The following is a 25,655-nucleotide window of genomic DNA, read 5'->3' as shown; positions in this document are numbered from 1 at the left end:
ACACAAATTTACTATATTATCCAGCCATTCTACTTTTAAGTATAAGCCCAAGAGAAATGAAACCATGTCCACAAAAGACTTGTACATGAATGTTCATAGAAGCATTATTCATAATAGCCAAAAAGTGGAAACAACCCAAATGTCCACTAGCTGATGAACGGATGAACAAAATGTGGCGGATTTACATACAATGGAAAACTACTCAGCAATAAAAGGGAGTAAAATACTCCTACATGCTATGAAATGGATGAAACTTGAAAACATAAAGTGAAAGAAGCCAGATGCAAAATACTACCTATTGTATGATTCCATTAATCTGAAACATCCAGAAAAGACAAATCTGTATACATAGAAAGTATATTAGTGGGCCAAGTATAATGTAATTAGGGCCAGGAGAGGTTTAGGGGAAAATGGAGATAGGATTTCTATTTGGGATGATGAAAATTTGGTGGGGGGGAGCGTGGGTGGTGCAGTTAAGCCTCCAACTCTTGGTTTCAGCTCAGGTGGTGATCTCAGGGTTGTGAGGTGGAGCCCTGCATTGGGCTCCCTGATCAGCGGGGGGTCTCTCTCTGTCCCTCCCCCGACTCCCCGATGCATGTGCTCACTCAAATAAATATATAAATCTTTTTTTTTTAAATCTTCTTTTTAAAAAAGATTTATTTATTTAAATTCAAGTTAGTTAACATATAGTATAATATTGGTCTCAGGAGTAGAATTTAGTGATTCATCTTACAACACCCAGATTCTTACTTACAACACCCAGAGCTCATCCCAAGTGCCCTCCTTAGTGCCCATCCCCCATTTAGCCCATCCCCCATCCACCTCCCTTACAGTGAAAATCTTCTAACAGGATTTATTTGCGTGACAGTATTTGCACAACTTGGTAAATTTACTAAAAATCACTGTACATGTACATTACATAAAGTTTAGAACTACTAAGAAATAATAAGCAGAGAAGGAAGTAATTATACTAAAATGCATTTTGCTTAAATCTGGATGGTAGGATTAGGGCTAATTTTTATTCTCTATCTTTACTTTGCCTTATTTCCCAAGTTTTAAGAGATGTGTTATTTTTTGTGTCACACACAAAGAGTTTGTTTAGAAATGCTGAGCTGCATTACATAATTTTACAAAATTACCCAACTGGAAAACAAATGTTTACTCTGAATAATGAAGCTATCGTTTCATTTACTGTGACATTTCTAAATGCCATACTTCTTTAAAACATGTACCGTTTTTCAAAGTGGATGGGTTGACAGCACTTAATCAGTATGGACTAAATACCAGAAACATGGAAATAGCAACTATTAGATTCTACTTGCCACATCCCATTGATCCATTCCATAGGCCTCTAAATTACCTAGCTGTTTCTGAATGTCTCCATCCTTAAACGAGAGGAAATACTGGTCAGTAGCAGATTTTTTTTTTTTTTTTAAGATTTTATTTTATTTATTTGATGGAGAGAGAGACAGCCAGCGAGAGCGGAACACAAGCAGGGGGAGTGGGAGAGGAAGAAGCAGGCTCCCAGTGGAGGAGCCTGATGTGGGGCTTGATCCCAGAACCCGGGATCACGCCCTGAGCCGAAGGCAGATGCTTAACGACTGAGCCACCCAGGTGCCCCGCAATATTTCAACCACATGTTGTTAATTTGTCATTTAACACATTTACATGTGTGCTGCTTTTAAAACTTGGTTTTAAAATAGTTACGGGGCACCTGGGTGGCTCAGTGGGTTAAGCGTCCAGCTCTTGATTTCAGCTCAGGTCGTGATCTCAGGGTTGTGAGATCAAGCTTAAGATTCTCTCTCTCCCTCTGCCCTTCCGCCCTCTATAAGTAAATAAATAAAATACTAAAACAATTTAAAATACTAAATTTCAGGGTGCTTGGCTGTCTCTACAGCATGCAACTCTTGATCTTGGGCTGTGAGTTTGAGCCCCACGTTGGGTGTAGAGATCTCTTAAAAATAAAATATTTTAGGGGCGCCTGGGTAGTGCAGTGGTTAAGCGTCTGCCTTAGGCTCGGGGCGTGATCCCAGCGTTCTGGGTTCGAGCCCCACATCAGGCTCCTCCACTATGAGCCTGCTTCTTCCTCTCCCACTCCCCCTGCTTGTGTTCCCTCTCTCGCTGGCTGTCTCTCTCTGTCAAATAAATAAATAAAATCTTTAAAAATAAATAAATAAAATATTTTTAAAAAATAAATAAAATGTTAAATTTCAATCAAATTCAGGATCCGTGGAAATCCTGAAGCTCCTAGTTCTGTAGAAAAGTACTTTAAGAATAAACCTTAATACTTTGGTCTGTCATTTTTCTAGGAATATATCTGAAAGATTTCTAAAGCTTCATGTGACTCTAAATCTTGACCTAATGCCATTTTTTTTTTTAAAGATTTTACTTATTTATTTGACAGAGACAGCCAGCGAGAAAGGGAACACAAGCAGGGGGAGTGGGAGAGGAAGAAGCAGGCTCACAGCATAGGAGCCTGATGCGGGGCTAGATCCCAGAACGCCAGGATCACGCCCTGAGCTGAAGGCAGATGCTTAACAACTGAGCCACCCAGGCGCCCCTTGACCTAAAGCCATTTTGGTAAATTGATCAAAAAGTCTCATCAACTATACTTATCGTGGTGAGCACTGAGTAATGTATATAGAATTGTAGGACCACTATGTTGTACACCTGACACTAATGTAACATGTCAACTATACTTCGATTACAAAAATTCTAAAAAAAGTCTCATCGAATTCTGGTCCAAGATACGATGTAAGTTCAAATTAAGTGTGGTTATTTGTAACTTTAAAACATATACAAATAAATCAGAGAGAAGCTGGAAGTTTTACTGAAAAGGGTAGATACTGCATTTTTGAAGATTTTCAGATACCAGACTTCCTATCCTAAATCAGGGGGTGAGCTGAAAAATTTTTAAGTTCTTTACAGTAACATGATTCAGGCAGGGGGAGAAAAGTCATATTTCAAAAACTGAGGATGAGGAATTTATATACTATAAATAGACCATTACATTGTCTGAAAGTACTTGTTTTATTTTTATTCATTAGTCATCTGTGTGTGTGTGTGTGTGTGTGTGTGTGTGTGTGTGTAGTGGGGGATGGAGGGATTGGGAATAGATTCTCCACTAGTCATCTGCCAGAGGGGTGTTATCAGGTCTGGTGGTGGTGGGAGGCATGTACAGTTTAAAGATATAAATTGTTAATGGCTGGAGTTCACACGGGCCTGTTGTTGTTGCTGCTGTCGTTGTTGTTGATATCTTATCCTCCATTTTTAGGATTAAAAAGCTGCTCTGGGGCAAATAACAGGACTCAACCTTCCCATTACCACCAATGGAGGTAACAATACGTATCATTTGAAATCAAAACAAAGATTTTCTTCTAAAATTATCTTTCTTCTATTGGGTTTTACGTCAAGGATCATGTATTTTGAAATTTAAAATAACATTAAAATAGGGAATTACATTTTACTTTGACAAAACATGGGCATGGGTTAGAAATAGTGAAGAAATACCCTGCGTGGGTAATCTTACTCTTAATTGTTTGGTTAAAATTAGCCACACAAATTAAATACTTGTGCTTACTGACTAAAAATCTTCATCGAAGTTTTGAGCTAACAAAGACATCCAATATCTTAGTTTTACAGGAGACAGAGCAGGGGGCAGAGGTATAGCCGTCTCATGGCTGGGATGCTCCCAGCACTTGCTATTCTCACGTTACAATGTGTCAACAAGGAGGCACTCCAGAAGATAAGTAGAAGTACTATATATTACTTCCCATTCCTGTAAAATGGTCAGTCAAGTTTCCCCCTCAAATGGGAAATACTTCAAACCAGATAGTCTGGATTCTAATAAATTTAACTTCTGTATTTCTTAAGTTAGATAGATCTTGTTAATTCTTGCTGGACATCTGATTTCCAGCGAAAACTGTGAAAGCCATACAAAGACAGATTCTTCTTCTATGTCTGTCCTTCTGAAGAGCGGTCATCTAACAGCATCACATTAGGTTTGAGTGACAGCTCTATGAGTGCTGTTAAAGTGTCAAGAGCAATGTTACAGGTTTTATTTATTTATTTTTTAAAAAGATTTATTTATTTATTTATTCGATAGAGATAGAGACAGCCAGCGAGAGAGGGAACACAAGCAGGGGGAGTGGGAGAGGAAGAAGCAGGCTCATAGTGGAGGAGCCTGATGTGGGGCTCGATCCCAGAATGCCGGGGTCACGCCCTGAGCTGAAGGCAGATGCTTAACGACTGAGCCACCCAGGTGCCCCATACAGGTTTTAAATTCAAATCAAACTAAAGGAATTTGGAATTAAAATTTGATTTTTTGATGGTTCCTATTTTTTGTGTCAAAGAAGAAACAAACAAAACATCACTGGAATGCAAAGGAACCTCACTTTACAAAAAATATATCTCTGAAAAGTTGACTATAAATTGAATTTAAATACAGTACTGGAATAATAGAAAATGTTTCTATAAAATAATCACTCCGTAATTACCTGCCACTAATGTGTTTCAATATTATGAAGTTTTTTACTCTATCCTCACATTACTTAAGGAAAAATTAATTACTATTAATTTTTTCCTAAAAAATATACAAGAAAATCATACTATGAAACTACGGCATTGTATTAAAGTTCTTATTTTAAGAGCTTCTTAATTAAATAAAGTATGTCCTGAGTTAAAATCAAGCATAGCAAAAGCTACATCAATATTTTCAGGGCCTAAAGATATCACTTGGAAAATTATGGCCCCGATAACAAATTCTTTTTGCAAATCATCACTCTAAAGAGAAGAAACAGTAAAACACAAGTATTACTGCATTAAACTTCAGTTTGGGGATCAGCTAACTTACCCAACAGGATCTATCATTTTTGTTAGTGACACGGCCACCACTAACAATTCAAATGAGTAATTATTACTCCCAGTGTTTGATGGTGGTCATGAAAGACCTGCTCAGCTGCATCCTGAAAGGCAGTATTTGCTCTTTGGAATATGATGTGCGAACGTGACCCGGCACACCAACTCATGAAGAGCGATAGTCACAGTAAAAAGCACTAACGCAGTACTAACTAGACAGCCAGGTGCTGTTTTGAACATTTTACTTACATTCATTTAAGCCTCACAATAGCTCTATGAGTTGGAGGGTGTTTTTACCCTCACTTTACAGATGTGAATACTTAGTCACTTGCCAAAGGTCGGTCACCTAGTAAAGCGATGGAGAAAGGACCCAAAGCCGGAGAGCCTGACTCCAGAGTCTGGGCGCTCACCCCCTGCTCTTTCCCTCCAGGTTTGCCTCAAGACTCCAGTAATGCAGTGACGGCCACAATATGACCAGGGATGCACAATCCCACTCCTCACTCACTGGTGTAAATCTAGCTCAGGCCGGTTGTACCCTCGGTGCAAAAGCTTTTACTGGCTAACATGCATATTCTGGCAGCTTCAATCTGGCCCTGGAGCATGTCACAAAAGGTGCAACTCTAACAGATTACTTACTTTTTAAACAATCTCAACATGGAGATCGAAAGTGCCTCAGTAATGACTCAATCAGAGCGTGCGAAAATTTAGGACAGTAAAACTCGTATTACTATATTTACGACAGCGTGCTTAATGTTTGTAATTGGACCTAAACTTCCAAAATTCCTATGTCCGATTTGCTCTCTTAGTGAGTTCAGCTAATCTCCCTTTCTACTTCCAATAAATAAAACATAACCGGCAAATGCTGTCCAAGGCGTTTGCAGACTCGTATCTGAATTTAGTATCATTCTCATTCAGATCAAATGTCAGGGTAAACGCAGGGCCTTTCAGGTGGCCTGCTTGTCTGCCCTTTGCCCAGGAGCACCTTTTGCTTTTCTGAATTTCACAGTAAAATGTAGCAACATGTTATAGCTCCCGCTGAAAATGTAAATAGAATATTAAAGTTGTCAGACAAGAGCTGGCCCAAACGTTGCCCAAAGGATATTCATACTTAAATTTATACTCACTTATATCTCACAATCTTTGAAGAGCAAAAATGTCTTGAATACTTAGTAGTGGTCGAATAAAGCTATTTCAGTTGAAGGTTGTAATAAATAACTTTGGGTTAAATAGCAAGCAATTTAAACTTTAAAATGCCAACACTGTATGGGCGCCTGGGTGGCACAGCGGTTAATCATCTGCCTTCAGCTCAGGGCGTGATCCCGGCGTTGTGGGATCGAGTCCCACATCAGGCTCTTCCGCTATGAGCCTGCTTCTTCCTCTCCCACTCCCCCTGCTTGTGTTCCCTCTCTCGCTGGCTGTCTCTCTCTGTCGAATAAATAAATAAAATCTTTAAAAAAAATAAAAAAAATAAAATAAATAAATAAAATGCCAACACTGTAGAGAGGCAAGGTTATAGCAGCAGAGTAGTTTTGAGAGCTCCCAGGATCCACTCACAAAAAACGGTGATAGCAGCAAGGATGGAAAAAAATCCAAGTCTATAGGCAACATCTTTACCAAAAACCTGATTGATGAAAAATGGCCCCAGAACTCTAGAATGGGTAGAGTCAAACTACACTTGGCAACAAATCAGGATGACCACAGGGGCGCCTGGGTAGTTCAGTCAGATAAGCGTGTGATTTCGGTTCCAGTCGTGATCTTGGGGTCCTGGGGTTGAACTCCCAGTAGAGCCCATGCTCAGTCTCAGTGGGGAGTCTGCTTGTCCCTCTCCTCCTGCCCAACAACCCCCCCTTGCTCATACTCTCTCTCAAATACATAAAATCTTCATTTTATTTTATTTTAAACATTTTATTTTTATTTATTTGACAGAGAGAGAGCACAAGCAGGGGGAGCAGAGAGAGGGAGAAGCAGGCTCACTGAGCAGGGAGCCCAATGCGGGGCTTGATCCCCAGACCCTGGGATCATGACCTGAGCCGAAGACAGATGCTTAATGACTGAGCCACGCAGGCGCCCCGCAAATAAATAAAATCTTTAAAGAAAAAAAAGGGGGACGCCTGGGTGGCTCAGCCAGTTAAGTTGTGTTCTCTCTCTCTCTAATAAATAAATAAAATCTTAAAAAAAAAAAAAAGCGGGATGACCACAGCTGTTCTGGCAGAAGTGGAGGTTTGAAAATGTGGTCTTATAAGAGTCAAAAGAGTCAAAGAATCCAGAAATCACCAGGTCATCATCCAAAGGAAGGGGCCCCTCTCCCCCACTTGAAATGAGAGCCCCACAAGTGAATCTAAGAACCACAGTGAGAACTGGGAGGAGGCCTGGCAGGGTCTCTTTTGCCCATGAGTGCGAGGAAAGGTTCCATCTAGGACCTTCTAGTTTATACAAAACATGGAGGAGAAAGGAATATGCTAAATAATACCATAAAAACGCAATCAGCCAAATGTGGGAAATTCTATGGGATAAATAACCTGGTGTCTTCGACAAAATGGCATGACAATGTGGGGATGACAGGAAGGCAAATCAAAAAAGACCTAAAGACATATCAACTAAATGAAATATCTGGATTTTGTTAGGATCCTGATTTGAAGTCACCAACTCCATAAAAAAAATTTTTTTTGAGACAATTAGGAGAAACTGAATATGGACTGGGGATTAGACTATATTAAAAAATTGCCATTAACTTCGTAGGTGTGACATTAGTATTGCGGTTTTTTTTTTTCTTTTTAAAGATCCTAATCTGTTAAAGATACTTAGAGAAATGTGTACTGATGAAATAATATGATGTCTGGGATTTACTTTAAACTATTACTGGGCCTGTTACGGGAGCATGGGGGAGACCATGAATTCTGTTTGAAGGCATCTTTGAGCTTGTCGAGTAATGTCATGAGCAAAGCTCACCCTCTCAAGTCGAAAAATTTAGGGACACTAAGTTGTAATTGAAAGTAAACGGTGGCAAACATATCCAAGGAATACTGGGGGATTTGATAGCTTTATGAAACTTGCGATAAATGAATGCATGGAGAGGGCAGTCAGTGGGCAACAGAGCCATACAAAAAGGTGGTAATACGAGGAAATAGTATCATCATATTTAAGCCTTGGAATAAGTATAAACAAAGGCTTGTTCACCACAGGAATCAATTGCTTCTACATGTCTCCTCTCCAATGAGCCGTTTTACTATGATATGACAATGGAGGCTGCAAACATTTTTATATTAAACTTCTTTATTAAATATATATTGGTGATGGAAAAAAAATGCCTCAGAAAAAAGGTGGAATAGATGAACTAAGGACAGCAAATCTTGATTAACTGTTGCAAGTGTAGTTCATAAGACTTTGTTCTATATTTGCATGATTGAAATTTTTTTTTTTAAGATTTTATTTTTAAGTCATTTCTACACCCAACATGGGGCTCGAATTTACAACTCTGAGATCAAGAATCGCATGCCCTTTTGACTGAGCCAGCTAAGCACCCCTGTGACTGAAATTTTTTGAAATAAAAAGTTAAATAGAAAAAGTCTATGCACAACATGATTTAGAATATCCAATTACTATATTAAAACCTATGAAACAAAAGGAGCAAAGGAGGATTGGATTTTTTTTTAAATGCTCTAAAGAATTCTTCAATCCTTTTCTTGTGGGGTAATCGTCATGTTCTTCAGGTTAGTCTATTACTAGAAAGACAAAACCATCATTTAAAAATATGTTGTTATAAGAAAAACTACAAGTTTTTGTGAATTTTTGCCAAATTTAAAACATTCTCCAAAGAGAACACTCTCTAGCATGGATTTCCCAGGCAAAGTGTCTGTGGCTGGTATCATTCTTTTGAACACTCCCCACTGTTGCTCTAACGGGAGATAAACCACATTTCCAAGATTGTTAAATCATTACCTAGGAAAGTTTTGGCAATTTCCCATTCGGTCACATTTTCCAGTCATTTGGTTCTCATGTTTATGGACCTGGTTGTTCACTTTTAGCCAGTGTCCAGGAGGGACTCTGCTCCAGGCAATTTTTTTTTTCCTTCATTGGTGACATCTTTGTGAGTTAGCTATTATACAATATTATCAAAGCATACTGCTTCCTGACTCATATTACCCAGAAGACAATTCAGGAATGAACTTGGACTAGAATTTTATATAGCATGCTGAGTTTCCTTAAGGTTTTGCTACCTATTTTTCTATAACCTTTGAAGGTCCTTTTCCTTTTCTTTTCCACACAACATATTATTTGAATAGTTCAAGTGCCCTGCATATATTTCTACAATTTTCTTGGCCATAGGCAACTCCTATAATGAGAAGTAGATATCTGATCTTATTTGGCAGGTTAAACCATGGTGTAGGGCAAAGCTGTCTCCTCCTCTTCTGTTCTATCTACATTATATAGTTTGCTGCTTTAGTTTTTGAACACATGCCAGGTCTTCTCAAAGATCTTCCTCCTTTGTTCTCTATATTTATATATGTAAACACTACATAAACACTATATAATTTCCCCAAGTGATTAAATCACCCCCAAATCACCCAAAAATGATTTTAAAAGTGCAAATGATTTGGGAACCAGAGACGGTGATACTGAGCCACTGACAGGATAGTAGGAGGAAGAATAGTGAAGGGATACTTTGTTTCCAAATAAACATATACACTCACTGATATGAGTAGGACCCACTTCCTATTCTACTAAGGGCCTGAGGAGGTGACCCAGAACTCTTATTTCAGCTTCCTCATCTCCCCATGGAGATAATAGTATCTGTTGCAACCTTTCCACATGATGCAAAAAGATGACTAGATTAATGTTTGTGAACCAGTTTGAGCTCTTTCTTAGAAGGATGTCAGGTTTATAGTCAGCAAGATGTAAAACTGGATGTTCAGGTGAGTAATTACAGGGAGCCATACAGTTCTCAAAGGCAGGGTCAAAACTCTTTGTACATCAGGTATTACAATAATTGGGAAAAAGACGTCTTAGTGTTAACTACTCCTGACTTACTTAGAAGCCTGGAATTCCTTAGCATGCATCTAGTGACATAACATACTAATATCGAATATGGCAAATCCCTTTTTGGTCAGCTAGAATAAGCACACAGGTGTCTACAGGAAAGGAAAAAAGAACCCTAACATTCTAAATTTATAAATTTATATTTAATGTAAATAAGTACTCTTGACTATCATCAGTAGTATACTGAAACTAAGAGAATAATGGGAAAGGAGGAGCGATGCACAGGACTGATGAAAAGACAGAACAAATAGGAAGTTTCAAAGGTGAAACTGAAGAGAGGAAATGACTCAGCCACAGTTGCAAGAGGGAGTTCCAGTTAGGTGAGTTGTAGGTGATAATATGACCTGGGAAAGCTCATTACATACAAAGAACAAGATTCCAGGAGCTCACTGCAGAGTGTCCTCAGGAGTCATGGACACAAAGTATAATGACAATAATGTAAGAAATATTCTCCTCACAGAGGAGAAAATCTTGGTATCGTTCTCTTTTAATACTCAGGGTAAAAGTCAACTATAAAAAAAAAAAACAAAATAAAAAAAGAACTCAGGGCAGTTTCATCACTGAACCTTGAAATAGCTGGTATAATGGTAGCAAAACTAATAATACAAAAAAATCGAGGCAAAGGAAAAATACACCTATTCATCTAGCCTAAATTTCAGTTATTCATCATTTTGGGGAGACTGCACTATCCCAGACACTGGGGGTACAGTTGCAAATAAGAGGGACATGGGTCCTACCCCTCTAACAGGCTGCAAGGCTGCAGATACATGGCTGTGATCTGGGAAGAACATGGCCAAGGACTGCATTATTGGTATTTATAAAACCATGGTGGAAAGTGAGTGTAGACATGTTCAATTGGAATTCTTCAAATAGGGAGCACTTCAAAAAATTTTTTTAAAAGATTTATTTATTTGAAAGAGAGAGAGAGCACAAGCAGGGGGAAGTGGCAGGCAGAGGGAGAAGGAGAAGCAGGCTCTTCACTGGGCAGGGAGCCCAATGTGGGACTCGATCCCAAGACCCTGGGATCACAACCTGAGCCAAAGGCAGATGCTTAACCAACTGAGCCACCAGTCACACACTTCATATTTTAAAACTGAATCTAATTCAGGGATCTAGAAAGCCTCCTGGTAGAAGTAATACTCAACTGAGTTTTGAATGAAGAAGGGAAGGAAAGCCAATGGGGAATAGCATGTGTTAAATTCTTGTGAAATGAAACAGCATTATGCTCTTGAGGAACCGAAATCAGTGCAGCTTGCCTGGAAAGAAGAATGGGTGCCATGATGTTGTGATGGTAAACTAGGCGATAGGGAGGATCTAGAATTTGAAGAATTTTTATATGTTATGCTAAAATTTGGGCTTTATTCTAAATCTGGTAATCACCAAAATATTTTTTTAAAGATTAATTTATTTGAGAGAGAGAGAGCAAGCACATACACAGGGAGGGGCAGAGGGAGAGACAATCTCCCGCAGACTCTGTGCAGAGTGTAGAGCCCCACATGGGCTCAATCTCACGACCATGAGATCATGACCTGAGCCCAAACCAAGAGTCCAATGCTTAACCGACTGGGCCACCCAGGCACCCCATCACTAAAATATTTTAAGCAAGGAACAATAGAATCAGATATGTCTTTTGAAGATCACTCAGGCATCATTGGTAACGGAAGGTGGGGGAACAGTAAGGTGGGAAGGTTTAAACTAACACAGAAATAAAAATAATGGAATAGATATGATATAGATAAGGAATAGAAATGAAATATGTACTGAGAAAGGGATTGGATGTGGGGGTGAGTGAAAGGCAGGTACTACAATAACTGCCAGCCCTCAGGTTTGGTTGTAGTGCCACTTTATAAGATAGGTAATAGAAGAGAAATAGAGTTGTTTGTTTTTTTGAAGGCGGGTGGGGAGGAAAATAGAAAGATTATCAATCTAGTTTTACTTCAGCTTGAGATACCAGTGGGAAATATAAATATACATTTCTTCTTCTTTTGACGCCAACATAACAGAGATCAATTACACCTGCTCAAACGTGTTTCTTAGAGACATATTTTGGAAATTTTTATGTGCTAAGAGGCCCCTTAAAAATGAAGAGGGCTAAATAAGCAGGTTGTATGTTGGTCACTATAAAATGGAAAAATAGTACTTAATAATATGGAGAAACAGTTCCTAATAATATGTGACCTAAGACCTCATTTCATATACAAATAAAATATGGCAGCATGGGTAACAAGTCCAACCCGCTCTTCATTAAACATAATAATAGCAAAGCAGACATGATAAAATAAGATGTACTATTTTTATCTTTTTGAAATTATACCTTGAGTGGTCTTGTATATCACCCAGTGAAAACTTTATTGGTTGTAGAGAAGAAAAAAAATTAATGCAATCAATTATATATTTTTCTGCATAGCTGTAATTATTGATCCTTTTTTTCCTTATTATATTGTTAAATATTTTTGTCCTCTTTTTCAAACAAGTCGTTATTAGCTCTATTAACTTTCTTTAGAAACTGTACTAGTTCATTAAGGATGTTTCCTGGCAACCTAAGCACATAAAAACATACACTACGGTACTTAAAAGATTAAACGGGTCTTTTAGGTGTATATTATATTCATTCAAACATTTAATAACCCAGGAAAACATCTTTGCAGCTGTTCATCTGGGATTTTACGTTGTATTCACGATGTTTTTATATTTCCATCAAAAGATTCTGCAATGAATCCTATTTGTGAACCCATTCATTCTAAAACACCGAATTGTTAGTCTAGCAAGTCTCCTTCAAATTATCTCTTTCGCACCATCCTCAAGATCTAAAGTTTTTCACTATACCTTCTCCCAAGAAAAAAATGAAAACATTCACTCCTGTTCCCCCTCCCCCAAACAACCCACCCCTGAATAGGAAAGAAAATGGGAGGCAAAGTGGAACAAGTTGAGACCCGCGACCGGGAGCACAGAATTAGGACCAAAGTTCGGGCTTGAAAGGGAGACCGGCAATCAGTCACCAATGTCCGGAAGGATCCAGGCTGTCTGCCAAAAGAGAACATCCCAAAAGCCTCAGGAATTGACTGGTGCCAAGAAACCAGCGAAAGAGCGAGTGACAAGCAAAGAAAGAGGCCCGACCCTTTGGGACATCCTGAAACACGCAAGGAATGCGAAAGAAACTTCAGGAATTCGAGACCGGCTGTGGCCGGCCTGAGCGCCCAGCCAGGTTAAAACAGCTCAGAAAGCAGGCATGCTGCCGAGACCCTTGGGTGGGGAACGGCGTTCGAGGGGTTGGTGACTGAGCGAGAGGAACGGATTGTTGGGAGTACGAGGCCGACTGGCCCCCAAAAGTTAGAGTCGGTGGGCCACGGTCCAGTACCCGCAGCAAGACACCCGGAGCAAGTCTAAAGGACAGCCTAGGGGCGGGGCCAGAGCTCCTACCCCGCCCCAAGCGCCTTGAGTCCTCAGTACGCCTGCGTATGGTGAGGCCGCACTCTATTTGGCTGCTAGGAGTGCGGTGGCAGCGGCGTTCTCTACCCGGCATGCTGCGCGGGAGTGACGGCCCTACGTCTATCCCCTTCCCAACCCTGCCCCCTCTTTCCCCCTCCCGCCGCGGCCCCCCCCCTTTCCCTAAAGTGAGTGAGTGAGACGGGCAGATGGAGGAGGGACTGTAATGGCGGCGGCCGGCAGCTCCCTGCTCTGACCCACGGCAGGCATACAGCAACGACCCCCTCCTTGCCCCTCTCCCAGCCGGCTTCCGCCCCGCTGCTAGCTCGGGGCCACCCTCCCCGGCCCTTACCCAGCCGTCGGCTTCTCGCCCTGCGCCCCGGCCGGGGCCCCACACACAATGGACGAGCTCGCCGGAGGCGGTGGTGGAGGCCCGGGGATGGCGGCCCCTCCAAGGCAGCAGCAGGGACCTGGGGGGAACATGAGCCTTTCGCCAGGGGGGAATGGAGCGGCAAGCGGCGGAGGTCCTCCAGCCGCCGAGGGAACGGGTCCCGCGGCAGGCCCGGAGCTGTCCCGGCCGCAGCAGTACACTATCCCGGGGATCCTGCACTACATCCAGCACGAGTGGGCTCGGTTCGAGATGGAGCGGGCGCACTGGGAGGTGGAGCGGGCCGAACTGCAGGTACTCGCTGGGGTCGGTGTGCGGGACGGCTGCGGCGGCGGGGTTCCCAGCCGGGGGGGTGGGGCCGGGACTCCTCTCTGTCGGAGCCCCGGGCCTTGAGGGCCAAGGGGAACCTACCTGTGCAGCTCGGGGGGACGATAGTCCTGCCTACGGTTCTGGCGACGGCTCTTCCGAGAGCCCCCTCCCCCTTTCCCGCAGAAGCTTGTTCCCCAACCCTTACTAGCTGCGCGGTGCGGGCTTCCTTGGGGCAGCCATTTTGACTTTTAGTATGGCGTCTGCGGGGGCTCCTCTGGAGGCGGCCTGTCGGGCCTCCGGGGCTTGGGGCTAAACTCTTCTCTGTGGGAGAGTCTGGCGTGGGGTTATTGGGCATTAAGCTTGCTTTTGATTGTGCCTGTTGAAATGGAGAGCCCGAGGAGAGGGTTTGGTTTGGGATGAGCATTTTATACCTTTTCCCTCATCACCCCCCTATCCGATTTGGCATTTTTGGCCCCCTCTCTGAGTTGGTACGCACTTGCCCCTTGACAGCCACGCTTCTTTCCAGGGCTGCTACCAAGCATAATGTCTTGCTGCTCACTTACGAAGTTTTCATTTCCTACCGCCAACTTTAAGTACCTTCTTACCTGGGATGCTGCCTTACTCACTTAGGTTCTCTTTCAGTTAGTTCTTCCTAAGCGACTGACTCATCAGTGCTTCTCTAAATTGAATTTTCTTTTTAGAGTACCCTTCACCGGGCCTCCAGCCCCTTTTTTATCCCTAAAAAGCCAAACCAGAGTATCTGTGCTGTGTTTATGAAACGACTAAGGAAAGATTTAATATTAGCTTGAAGTAAAACGTACTTGTCTCACGTTACTGACTCACGCGGGGGAAGCAAAGTTAAATATCCTCAGAACCCTTCATAATTGGGTCTTATTTGATATTTTTAAGGTGAAACTTTGATAGGCTAGTTTACCTAACTTTTGGAAGGTGTTGGTAGTTGAAGAGCTCATGTCTTGGATTTCAGAATGGCTACATCTTTTTAAGAGAATTGTTCAACTCTGGGGTATTTGTGTTTATTTTTAAATCCCTTTCCAGGGCAAATTTAGGCTTAGAAGAAAAGAGCATGCATCCAAATAGTGTCGCACCTGTTCTTCAGACTGGTATATATTTAGAATGTAAGCAGTAGTAATCGCTGATATATATACACGTCATGTATGCCTACGGTGAGAAGTTTGGAAAATACAGTGTTGCAAGAAGGAAGATTGGATTAACAATTTAGAAAGGGGGTCTTCAAACAAATATATATACTTTAGTTTAATTTTGAATTAGTAAACTTTTATTTGATTCTACAAAGTTGGTGAAGCTAAACTTTTAAAAAGTAAAGGATGTTTATGTATCTTGACACTTTATCAAGTCTTCAAAAAAATTAATTATAAATTAACACCTGTTAGTCAATTCAGTGTTTTAGAATTGTGCTTTGATATACTATTGGACTTTTATTTTTTTATTTTTTAAATTGCTTAAAAATTTTATTTATGGGGGCCCCTGGGTGGCTCAGTCGTTAAGCGTCTGCCTTCGGCTCCGGGCGTGATCCTGGAGTTCTGGGATCGAGCCCCACGTCAGGCTCTTCCGCTGGGAGCCTGCTTCTTTCTCTTCCACTCCTCCTGCTTGTGTTCCCTCTCTCACTGGCTGTCTCTGTCAAATAAATAAAATCTTAAAAAAAAATTTTTATTTATGAGAGAGAGAGCATGAGCAGAGCAAAGGGAGAGGGAGAAACAGACTCCCCGCTGAGCAGGCAGTTGGAGGCGGAACTCGATTCCAAGACTCTGGATCATGACCTGAGGCAAAGGCAGACGCTCAACCTCCTGAGCCACCCAGGTGCCCCGCTATTGGACTTTTACAAATATAAATTTCAAAAAGCTTTTATCAGAATTGTCTTTTGTTTCTTTTAACTTGTGTATAGTCTGGTTTAAAATATCTGGGATTTATAGAGTTCTGATAAACAATTTTTTACTACACCATGTTGCAAACTTAATATTCTGTGTGAATGAAGATAGGTAGTTATTTTTAAAAATTTCATTTGCAAATGCACTGAGTCTTGGACTCACTAAATAATACCTCACCGGCCCTTGGATATAGTGCCTATGACCTTTGCACTATTGTATGAAAGCTTGGATTTTTTTTTTCCTGCGCTAGAGGATGAGACTTTTATTTTGCCCTGTAAGCACCTGAAAGCTTGGATTTTAACACTTTGCAGGGTAATAATGCATTAGTCATTTATAAGCTTCACTTATTTAAGTATCTGAGAAAATGTCTTGTGTCTAAATTAAAATCTGTACATTAATGAGGTCTATATGTCTGCCTTAGCCCCTTCTTCCCCTTTTAGTTCTCTCTTTGCCAGTAACAGTGAAATCTTTTAAGGAAGATTCCTTTTGCTTGTTTGCTTTGCAGTTGATCTGCTATTGGCATATTAGTTCTGATAAAGCCGTTCTAAGCTTTTTTTTGTTTGCTCATTTTTAACAAGTTCTACAGTGTTTCCAGACTCTTAACTTTTTTCCAGGGATTTTCATTATTTCACCCTGATTCTTTTGAAATGGAATGTTCATGATTCTGTTTGTATGCTTTTCTACATATTTCTCTAAAATGTTTTATTTGGTTACTTAGTTAATAGGGTTTCAGGTTTGTTTCTGGAATGTTGTATTTGCTTTAGGTACCTTCAGTCTAGTAAGATTCCTTGTGAGATGCACATTTAAAAATGATGTGTCAAGGGGCGCCTGGCTGACTCAGTTTGTAGAGCATGCAGCTCTTTATCTCCATGTTGTAATTTCGAACCCCACATTGGATGTAGACGTTACTTAAAAAATAAAATCTTGGGGCGCCTGGGTGGCACAGGGTTAAGCGTCTGCCTTCGGCTCAGGGCGTGATCCCGGCGTTATGGGATCGAGCCCCACATCAGGCTCCTCCGCTATGAGCCTGCTTCTTCCTCTCCCATTCCCCCTACTTGTGTTCCCTCTCTCGCTGGCTGTCTCTGTCAAATAAATAAATAAAATCTTAAAAAAAAAAATCTTAAGGAAAATATATGTGTCAAATAAAAAATTTTTTAGGGTTTAAGTGAAGTGTCAATGGATTTTAACTGTAAAGTTAAAGTTATTTTTAAGAATAACAGAAATAAGAGAGCTTAAATATTGTATACAGCCTTGGGTCACTGTTGATGTGTAGATGAACAGTGATTCAAAAATATTTAATATTAGAACTATTCAATAATGAATATGAAGAGGTTAGGATATACCCAATTTTGATGTAAAATTTCAATATGGGATCCTATTTTCCCTGGCTTCGGAAAGGATTTTTTTTTTTTTTTTTTTTATTTTAAGTAGGCTTCACACCCAACTTGGGGCTTCAACTCCTGACCCTGAGATCAAGAGTTGCATGCTCAAGGGGCGCCTGGGTGGCACAGCGGTTAAGCGTCTGCCTTCGGCTCAGGGCGTGATCCCGGCGTTGTGGGATCGAGCCCCACATCAGGCTCCTCCGCTATGAGCCTGCTTCTTCCTCTCCCACTCCCCCTGCTTGTGTTCCCTCTCTCGCTGGCTGTCTCTATCTCTGTCAAATAAATAAATAAAATCTTAAAAAAAAAAAAAAAAAAAAGAGTTGCATGCTCTACCAACTGAGCCAGCCAGATGCCCCTGGAAAGGATTTTAAATTGGAATTTTGCAGTATGATTCTGTTCTCTGTAAAGGGAATTTTGGCTAAAGGTCTGTCTTAGAAACTTGTAACTAAACCAGAGGATCATGATTTAATGCTCCTTTATCTTTATGATGTTAACTTACCTGGTGCTCAAGTAAAGCTTCAGTAGTCAGGCTCTAGGACAATGATTCCTAAATGAGAAAGCTAGTCAGAATCACTTGTAAGACTTTTAAAAATATGTAGACCTCTGCCTCATCCTCCAGAGATTTGGATTAATTTGGTCTAGGACTTGGAACAAATGGACTGTTCATGGGATTTTGGCAATTCACGTTATATAAAAATTATAACTGCTGTTTAGTCAGCACTACAACCTTACGAGGTAGGTATCATTCCTATTTTACAGATGAGGAGATAAACTTAGGTGAAATAACTTTGCCAAGGTCACTCACCTATGAAAGTGTTGCAGCTGAGATTTGAACCCCACTTTGTCTGAATCCAAAGCTTGTGATCTTATTACCGTTCTTGTAATCATTGTATTATATTGTTGTCTTACCATTTTTTAATAGAAACGGAATCCGACTTGTAATTTGTCTACCATTATGTGGCACACTAGTACGTTTCAACAAAGTTTTTGAGCCCCCGTTGGGTGCCAGGTCTAGTTTACGTATACTGCAAATATGTTCTTACGGTTTTCTCTGTAGTGGTATCACTTAGGGTGTCAAAATGCTTGTTTGTCAACTAAAAAAATATGACATAGATATTACATAGAAAATGTAGTACAGGAGTTTGTATTCTAAAATTATTAATTGAACAAATGTAAAAATTTTAATTAGTGTTTGTACACTCTGGCATACTGATTTGTCATAACATGACAGATGTTGCCATCTAAAGACCTTAATGGATAATTTGCTTAAGCATAACTTGATTTCTTCATTTTTAAAAGAGGGAAAACTAACAGTTTACTGTGCACTATTACAACATTTTTATAAATCTATGAAATTACAAAAGTAAGAACAGTGTGGTAATTTTTTTGTGAAGGTGCTCCCTTTATTCTAACAGTTTTTGCTTTCATAAATTTTTGCTGTTATGCAGTTCCTTGTTTCAAGTGATGGTTGACAGCAGAGAGAAAAAAAAGTTTATTTGACAGAATTAAAGAGGCCACAACCTAATGTCACTTTCTCTATTTCTTTTTGAAGTCCTTGCAAACAAAAAGTCTAGGGACCACTAATCTGGAATTGTTTCTTCCCCTTTTTACCCCTTAACCCTGCTCCATAGTTTTTTGCCCTACTCTCTCCTTAAACCCGTCTGAACACCTTGTAGGATATTGTTTTTTCTGTTGATTGTTGGCCTTCAAATTGCCAAATCCTGTGGCTTTTTTGTTTTTTTTTTTAAGATTTTATTTATTTGAGAGAGAGAGCATGAACAGGGGGAGGGGGAGGGGCAGAGGTGAGAAGCAGACTCCCTGCTGAGTAGGGAGCCTGAGCCATGGGGCTCCATCCCAGGACCCTGGGATCATGACTTGAGCTGGGGACAGATGCTTAACTGACTGAGCCACCCAGGCACCCCATCCTGCGGTTTTTTTTACAGACTTTATGCACTTAACCAGCACTTTCTGCTGTTAACTATTTCTTCCTCAAAATCCTTTTCTTTGGCTTCCACCATGTAATTCTCTAGTTTCCCTTGGTCCACGTAACACTTTAGTTCATGTTTCCTCTCCTTTGGTCCCAGTTGCTATTCCCTGGGACTCTTGTTCTCATAGTGTATTCACTGTATGTTTGTTTCATTTGAAATCAGATTGTCAGCTACCACTTAGGTCTTTTTTTTTTTAATTTATTTTTTTTAAGGGAGGGGAGTGGGGCAGAGGGAGAGGGAGAGAGAGAATCTAAAGCAGAGTCCATGCCCATCTCACAATCTTGAGATCGTGACCCCAGCTGACAGTGAGAGTCCAATGCTTAACCGACTCAGCCACCCAGGCGCCCACCACTTAGGTCTTAATATATAACATTTTTTTGGTTACTCTTTGCTAAGTATTCCAGTGCTTCAGTATTAACTCCTTTAATCCTAAAACAACCCAGTGAGGTTGGCACAGTAGGTTTATTTTCTTGTTGGCTTTTGGGGTTTTTCTGGCGGGCACTAGAATATTGGGGCCCAGAGATTAAATAATTGGCCCAAGATTATCCAACTAGCGTGCAGCAGAGCTTTGATTTAAACCTGGACAGGCTGCCTTTAGAAGCCATGTTCTTACCACTACTAGATTTTTGGTTATCAAATGTCTCATATTTCTAATTTTCTGTTTAACTTTTTACTTTAAATTCAATAAATTCATTATTCAGTTCATCTCAAATGCTTGCTTCTCCCTCCCCCCCACAGAATACACTTAACCTACTTATTCTCCTTTTTTCCTGTTATTGTTAACGTTTATCACCATCCTTCCCATCATTAGATGCTAGAGATAACAGTGGGTCTTACTCTTACATATATCGAGTCTAAATTTTATAGATTCTAGTATAATTATTCAGGGAATGTATTTGAGTGTTACTTTGTGCTAGGCACTGGGTATATAATGATGTATGAAGTAAGGACCTATGCCCTCATAGAGCTTGTAGTCTAGAAATTATAAAATGGGATAAATCAGAAATTAACCAGATAAATGGTGATAGGAAACCTATGTAAATAACGGATTTTCAGATAAATAGGCAGTATTTATTGAGCATTTTCTGTCTGCCAAGAATTTAAATTCTTACTGTGTTAGCTCATCTAATTCTCATAAAGCCCCTGGGAGTAAGAATACTTTCAGATCTGAAGTGTGAATACCTAATCATAGGTATTGCAGTTAGAATCAGCAGAAGTTCTAAAGGAGGAAGAGCTTTGTTGAAATGTGTGAACTGGACTATAGTGATTCAAGGGGCTATCAAATATAGATAAAGCCTCAGTATGTTAAAATATATACACATATTTTTATTTTTTTTAAAGATTTTATTTATTTATTTAACAGAGATAGAGACAGCCAGCGAGAGAGGGAACACAGCAGGGGGAGTGGGAGAGGAAGAATCAGGCTCATAGTGGAGGAGCCTGATGTGGGGCTCGATCCCATAATGCCAGGATCACGCCCTGAGCCGAAGGCAGACGCTTAACCGCTGTGCCACCCAGGCGCCCCTATATACACATATTTTTAAAGATTTATTTATCTATTTTGGGAGAGACCATCTCAAGCAGACACCATGCTGAACATGAAGCCTGATGTGGGGCTCTATCCCATGACCCTGAGATGATGACCTGAGCTGAAACCAAGAGTTGGACACCCAACCAACTTCACGACCCAGGCGCCCCTAAAATATATTTTAATTCAGTGATTAATATTTTGGGATTATAGTCTCCTTTGCATATATACTGAAAACTGTGGAGCCTCTTTTAGTTTAAAAAGAAAATGGGTGAGTAAAAAATTTTGCATAGAATGTTCCTGAACCCTGTTAACCACTGACCTCAGGAAATCACCCTGATTTAATTTGTTTTTCATTTCTTTACTACTGCTGTCTTCTTTCAGGGTGCTCCTGCCTGAATTCTCTGGAGTAATCTAACAGTTTCCCTCCATCCATACTGCTGTCTTAACAGTTTATTCTCTATGTTGTAAATATGATTTGTTGCATATACCCTCTAATTTTTTATTATGGAGAGTTTTAAATATATACGAAAATACTACAGTATCTGTGACCTCCTACAAACTTGTCACTCATCTTAACTCATGACTGGTGTTTTATTTTACTTTATACTGCCATCCACTCCTCCCCTATCTATTCTTTAGAAGCAAATCTCAGTCATATAATTTCATCCATGAATATTTCAGTATATATCTAAAAGATAAGGACTTTAAAAGATAACTACACACCATAATTTGATTGGAACCTTCTCCATCTTTTCCTTGCCCCCTTTTTAAAAATTTTTTTAGGAAATCAAGTCTTTGTCTTATAAAGGTTTCCAGAGTTCTGCATTTTGCAAAGTCCTTTCCAGTGGTATAGTTTAATATGTTCTATTTTGTTTGTTTTTCCTATAACTTGGTTAGTTGAATCTAGGGGCTTGATGAGAATTGGTTTATCTTCTTTTTGGGGGTGAGGGCAGGAGAGGGCAAGACTATTTCACATGTGTTGAGGCTTTCCACAAGAAGGCACAGACAGTTGATTATGTTTTGTGATGTTAGCAAGCTGTTGTTAGTGCTCAGGAACATTCTGTCATTGGGGCCACCCTTAGTTTTTAAAAAACTTGTTAAGAAATTGAGAGAGAATTCACATAACATAGAACTCACCCTTTATGGAGTGTACATTTTTGTGGGTTTTAGTATGTTATGTTGTATATACTATGTTTTGTAGTCATCATCAGGATCTAATTTCAGAATATTTTCATCACCCCACGAGGAAACTGCACCTATTAGCAGTAGCAGTCTCCCCATCACCTCTCTCCCCCCATTCCTTGGCAACCACTACTTTCTGTCTCTATAGGTTTGCCTGTTTTGGACATTGCATGTAAATGGACTCATACAATATATGGCTTTTTGTGACTTTCACTTAAAATAATGTTTTCAAAAGGTTCATGTTATAGCATGTAATAGTACCTTATTCCTTTTTATGGTTGAGTGGATGTACCAGATTTTGTCCATCAGTTGGTGGACACTTGGGTGTTTCTACTTTTTGGCTATTATGAATAATGCTGCTTTAACCATTTGTGCCCAAGTTTTTGTGTGAACTTAGGTTTTCTACTCTCCTGGGTATATACCTAGGAGTGGCATTGCTGGGTCATATTCAGCTTTATTGAGGAATTTTTTTTTTTTTTAATTGAGGAATTTTATGCTCAACTTTTTGAGGAACTACCAAACTGTTTTCCAGAGTGACTGCACCATTTTACTTTCCTACCGGCAATGCAGGAGGGTTCCACCCTTGCTTTTTTTTTTTTTCCCCCCAACTTTGAAATGTACTTTTATTATTAAATATTTTTTTTTTACAAAATGCTTGTTCTTTAAATTTATTTAATTTTCTTCTGATTTCAAATTGCCTTTTCTCCCTCTACTCTCCCGTTGACTTTTTTAAATTTTTATTTTTTAAAAAATTTTTATTTTTATTATTTTTTTAAGATTTTATTTATTTATTTGACAAACTGTGAGAGAGGGAACACAAGCAGGGGGAATGGAAGAGGGAGAAGCAGGCTTCCCATTGAGCAGGGAGGCCGACTTGGGGCTCGATCCCAGGGCTCTGGGATCATGATCTGAGCTGAAGGCAGATGCTTAATGACTGAGCCACCCAGGTGCCTCAACTTTTCTTTTTAAAGATTTTATTTATTTATTTGAGAGAGAAAGAGAAGGGAGAGGGTCAGAGAGAGAAGAAGGCTCCCCACTGTGGGGAGCTTGATATGGGGCTCAGTCCTGGGACTCTGGGACTGCAGGATCATGACCTGAGCTGAAGGTAGGCGCTTAACCGACTGAGCCTGCTAGGCACCCCTCTCATTGACTGTTTCTTAGAGCAGTTTTAGGTTTACAGCAAAATTGGGAAGATACAGACACTTTCCACATAACCTCTCCCCCACCATCAGTAGCCCCACTAGTTTGGTATATTTGTTATAACTGATGAGCCAACATTGACCCATCATTATCAACCAGAGCCCATAGTTTACATTAGGGTTCACCCTTTGTCTTGTATGTTTTTGTTTTTAAGATTTTATTTATTTATTTGAGAGAGTAGGAGAGAGCATGAGCACGAGCAGGGGGAGAGGCAGAGGGAGAAGCAGATTCCCCACTGAGCAGGGAGCCTGATGCTGGGCTCAAACCTGAGACTCCAGGATCATGACTTGAGCCTAAGGCAGACGCTTAACCAACTGAGCCACCCAGGCGCCCCTCTTCTTTGGTTTTTGACAAAAGCATAAGGACTTGCATCTACCTTTATAGTATACAGAATAGTTCTACTGCCCTGAAAATCCCCTGTGTTCCACCTTTTTCTTCCTCTCCCCAAACTCTAGGCAGCTAATGCTCTTCAACTGTCTTCCATAGTTTTTCCTTCTCCAGAATGTCATATTTCACTTAGCAGTGTTCATTTACGGTTCCTTCTTAAATGTCTTTTTGTGGCTTGGTCTTTTTAATGCTGAATAATAGTCCATTGTATATATGTACTGCCATTTATTTGTCTACCTTTTTTTTTTTTTTAAAGATTTCATTTTTCAGTATTTTCTCCACCCAACATGGGGCTTGAACTTTAAACCCCTGTAACCAAGAGTCACATGCTCCACTGATGGAGCCAGTCACGTGTCCCTGTGTCCACCTATTGAAGGACGTCATTGATGCTTCCAAGATTTGGCAATTATGAATAAACATTCATCTGCAGATTTTTGTGTGGGCATAAGTTTTCAAGTAATTTAGGTAAATACCAGAGAGCTCGCTTGCTGGATTGTGTAATAAGGGTATGTTTAGTTTTTTAAGCAACTGCCAAACAGTCTTTCAAAGTGCTATACCTTTTTGCATCCCTACCAGCGATGAATGAAAATTCTTGTTGTGCCACATCCTTGTCAGCATTTGATGTTGTCAGTGTTTTGGATTTTAGCCATTCTAATAGGTTGTAGTGTATCTTGCTTCAATTTGCAATCCCCTAATGTCATACAATCTTCAGCATCTTTTCATGTGTTTATTTGCCACTGTATCTTCTTTGGCGAGGTGTCTGCTCAGGTCTTCTGCCTGTTTTTAAATTGTATTCTCTATTCTCTTCCTTTTGACATTTTCTTTGTTTTTGAATGGAATGATGTTGGGCCAGTGAGTAATTGTTCAGTAAATGGCAGCCACACTATAACTTACAACACTTACTATATATTTACCTTAAAATGTTCTTTAATGGCTTAGTCTAGAGGAATAATTTTTTTAAAATTTTTATTTATTAGAGAGGGGGAGAGAGAGAGAGTGCACACGCGCATGAGGGAGCAGGAGCAGGGGGAGAGGCAGAGGGAGAAGCAGACACCCTGCTAAGCAAGGAGCCCGACCTGGGGCTTGATCCCAACACCTTGGGATTATGACCTGAGCCAAAGGCAGACACTTAACCAACTGAGCCACCCCTGAGCCAAAGGCAGGAACTTAACCAACTGAGCCACTCAGGTATTCCCAGGAATGACTAATTGTGGTATCACTTTGCCTTTGGCTTTACAGCTACCAAAGGCAATGATTAAATTTATTCTATTTGGAGATACTTGTAAAGTCTCTAATTGTAAGATAGTGAGTCCTGTGGTGGCTCCCAAACCTAGTTAATGATCATAATCACTTGGGATGCTTTAAAAATACAAATTCCCACATTCTATCTCTTGTCATTGTGATTAAGGGATCTGAGGTGGAATCTTTTGTTTTTAAAATGTATACCTGGTAGTTCTGATTATCAGCCAGGTTTGGGAACCTGCATGATCAAAGGTTATTGATGATTTGGTATAATCCATTTCTCTAACTGCTTTCACTTCAAAATCTTCATTCCTCCTATTGATTTATATATATATATACATTTATATATATATATATATTTATATATATATTTATTTTTTTAAAAATTATTTATTTATTTGACAGAGCGCCACCACGCGAGCACACACAAGCAGGGGTAGAGGGAGAGGAGGAAGCAGGCTCCCCACGGAGCAGGAATCCCAATGAGGGGGTGCGAACCCTGGACCCTGGGATCATGACCTGAGCCAAAGGCAGACGACTGAGCCACCCAGGCACCCCTCTTATGGATATTTTAAACTATAGCAATATGTCACTCTCTTCTCTGCACTCAAAGTGACTTGGTCTGTGTATAGTTACATTGCTACGCTTTTATTTTTTATTGTTATTATTTTCAGTTGTATGCTTTCTAGTACATTGAAGCCATTCCTTAAGAGGAGTTTACTGATTTTGAATATGCTATGAATTATTATTGGATTTGATAGAAACATACTGTGGTATTTGATTGTATAGATGAAAGCTCTACATGTCCATAAAAGAACT

At 40.1% G+C, this 25,655-nt stretch overlaps 2 protein-coding genes across 7 annotated transcripts in view; one reads left to right on the top strand and one right to left on the bottom strand.

Annotated features, from left to right (window-relative positions):
- Positions 1 to 14,345, bottom strand: part of AP4S1 (adaptor related protein complex 4 subunit sigma 1) — a 46,128-nt gene extending 31,783 nt beyond the window's left edge. For 2 of the 5 annotated variants that reach the window (XM_045802620.2, XM_087859102.1), the window contains exon 1: positions 14,120 to 14,278. The gene's annotated coding sequence lies outside the window, so the exon portion shown is untranslated. Of the gene's footprint in view, positions 1 to 14,119 lie in introns of all 5 variants that reach the window. The other 3 variants (XM_045802622.2, XM_087859101.1, XM_087859103.1) reach the window with 2 other exon arrangements.
- Positions 13,487 to 25,655, top strand: part of STRN3 (striatin 3) — a 103,747-nt gene continuing 91,578 nt past the window's right edge. The window contains exon 1 of one of the 2 annotated variants that reach the window (XM_045802616.2): positions 13,487 to 14,002. In XM_045802616.2, coding sequence (XP_045658572.1) covers positions 13,721 to 14,002 — 282 coding nt within the window. In that variant the 5' untranslated portion in view covers positions 13,487 to 13,720. The remainder of the gene's footprint in view (positions 14,003 to 25,655) is intronic. The other variant, XM_045802617.2, reaches the window with a different exon arrangement.

Source organism: Ursus americanus, chromosome 35 (assembly GCF_024610735.1).
Source record: "Ursus americanus isolate L20-20 chromosome 35, mUrsAme1.1.p, whole genome shotgun sequence".
Classification (NCBI taxonomy): domain Eukaryota; kingdom Metazoa; phylum Chordata; class Mammalia; order Carnivora; family Ursidae; genus Ursus; species Ursus americanus.
The sequence above is the reverse complement of the archived record's forward strand: the minus strand, read 5'-3'. Positions and strand labels throughout refer to the sequence as shown.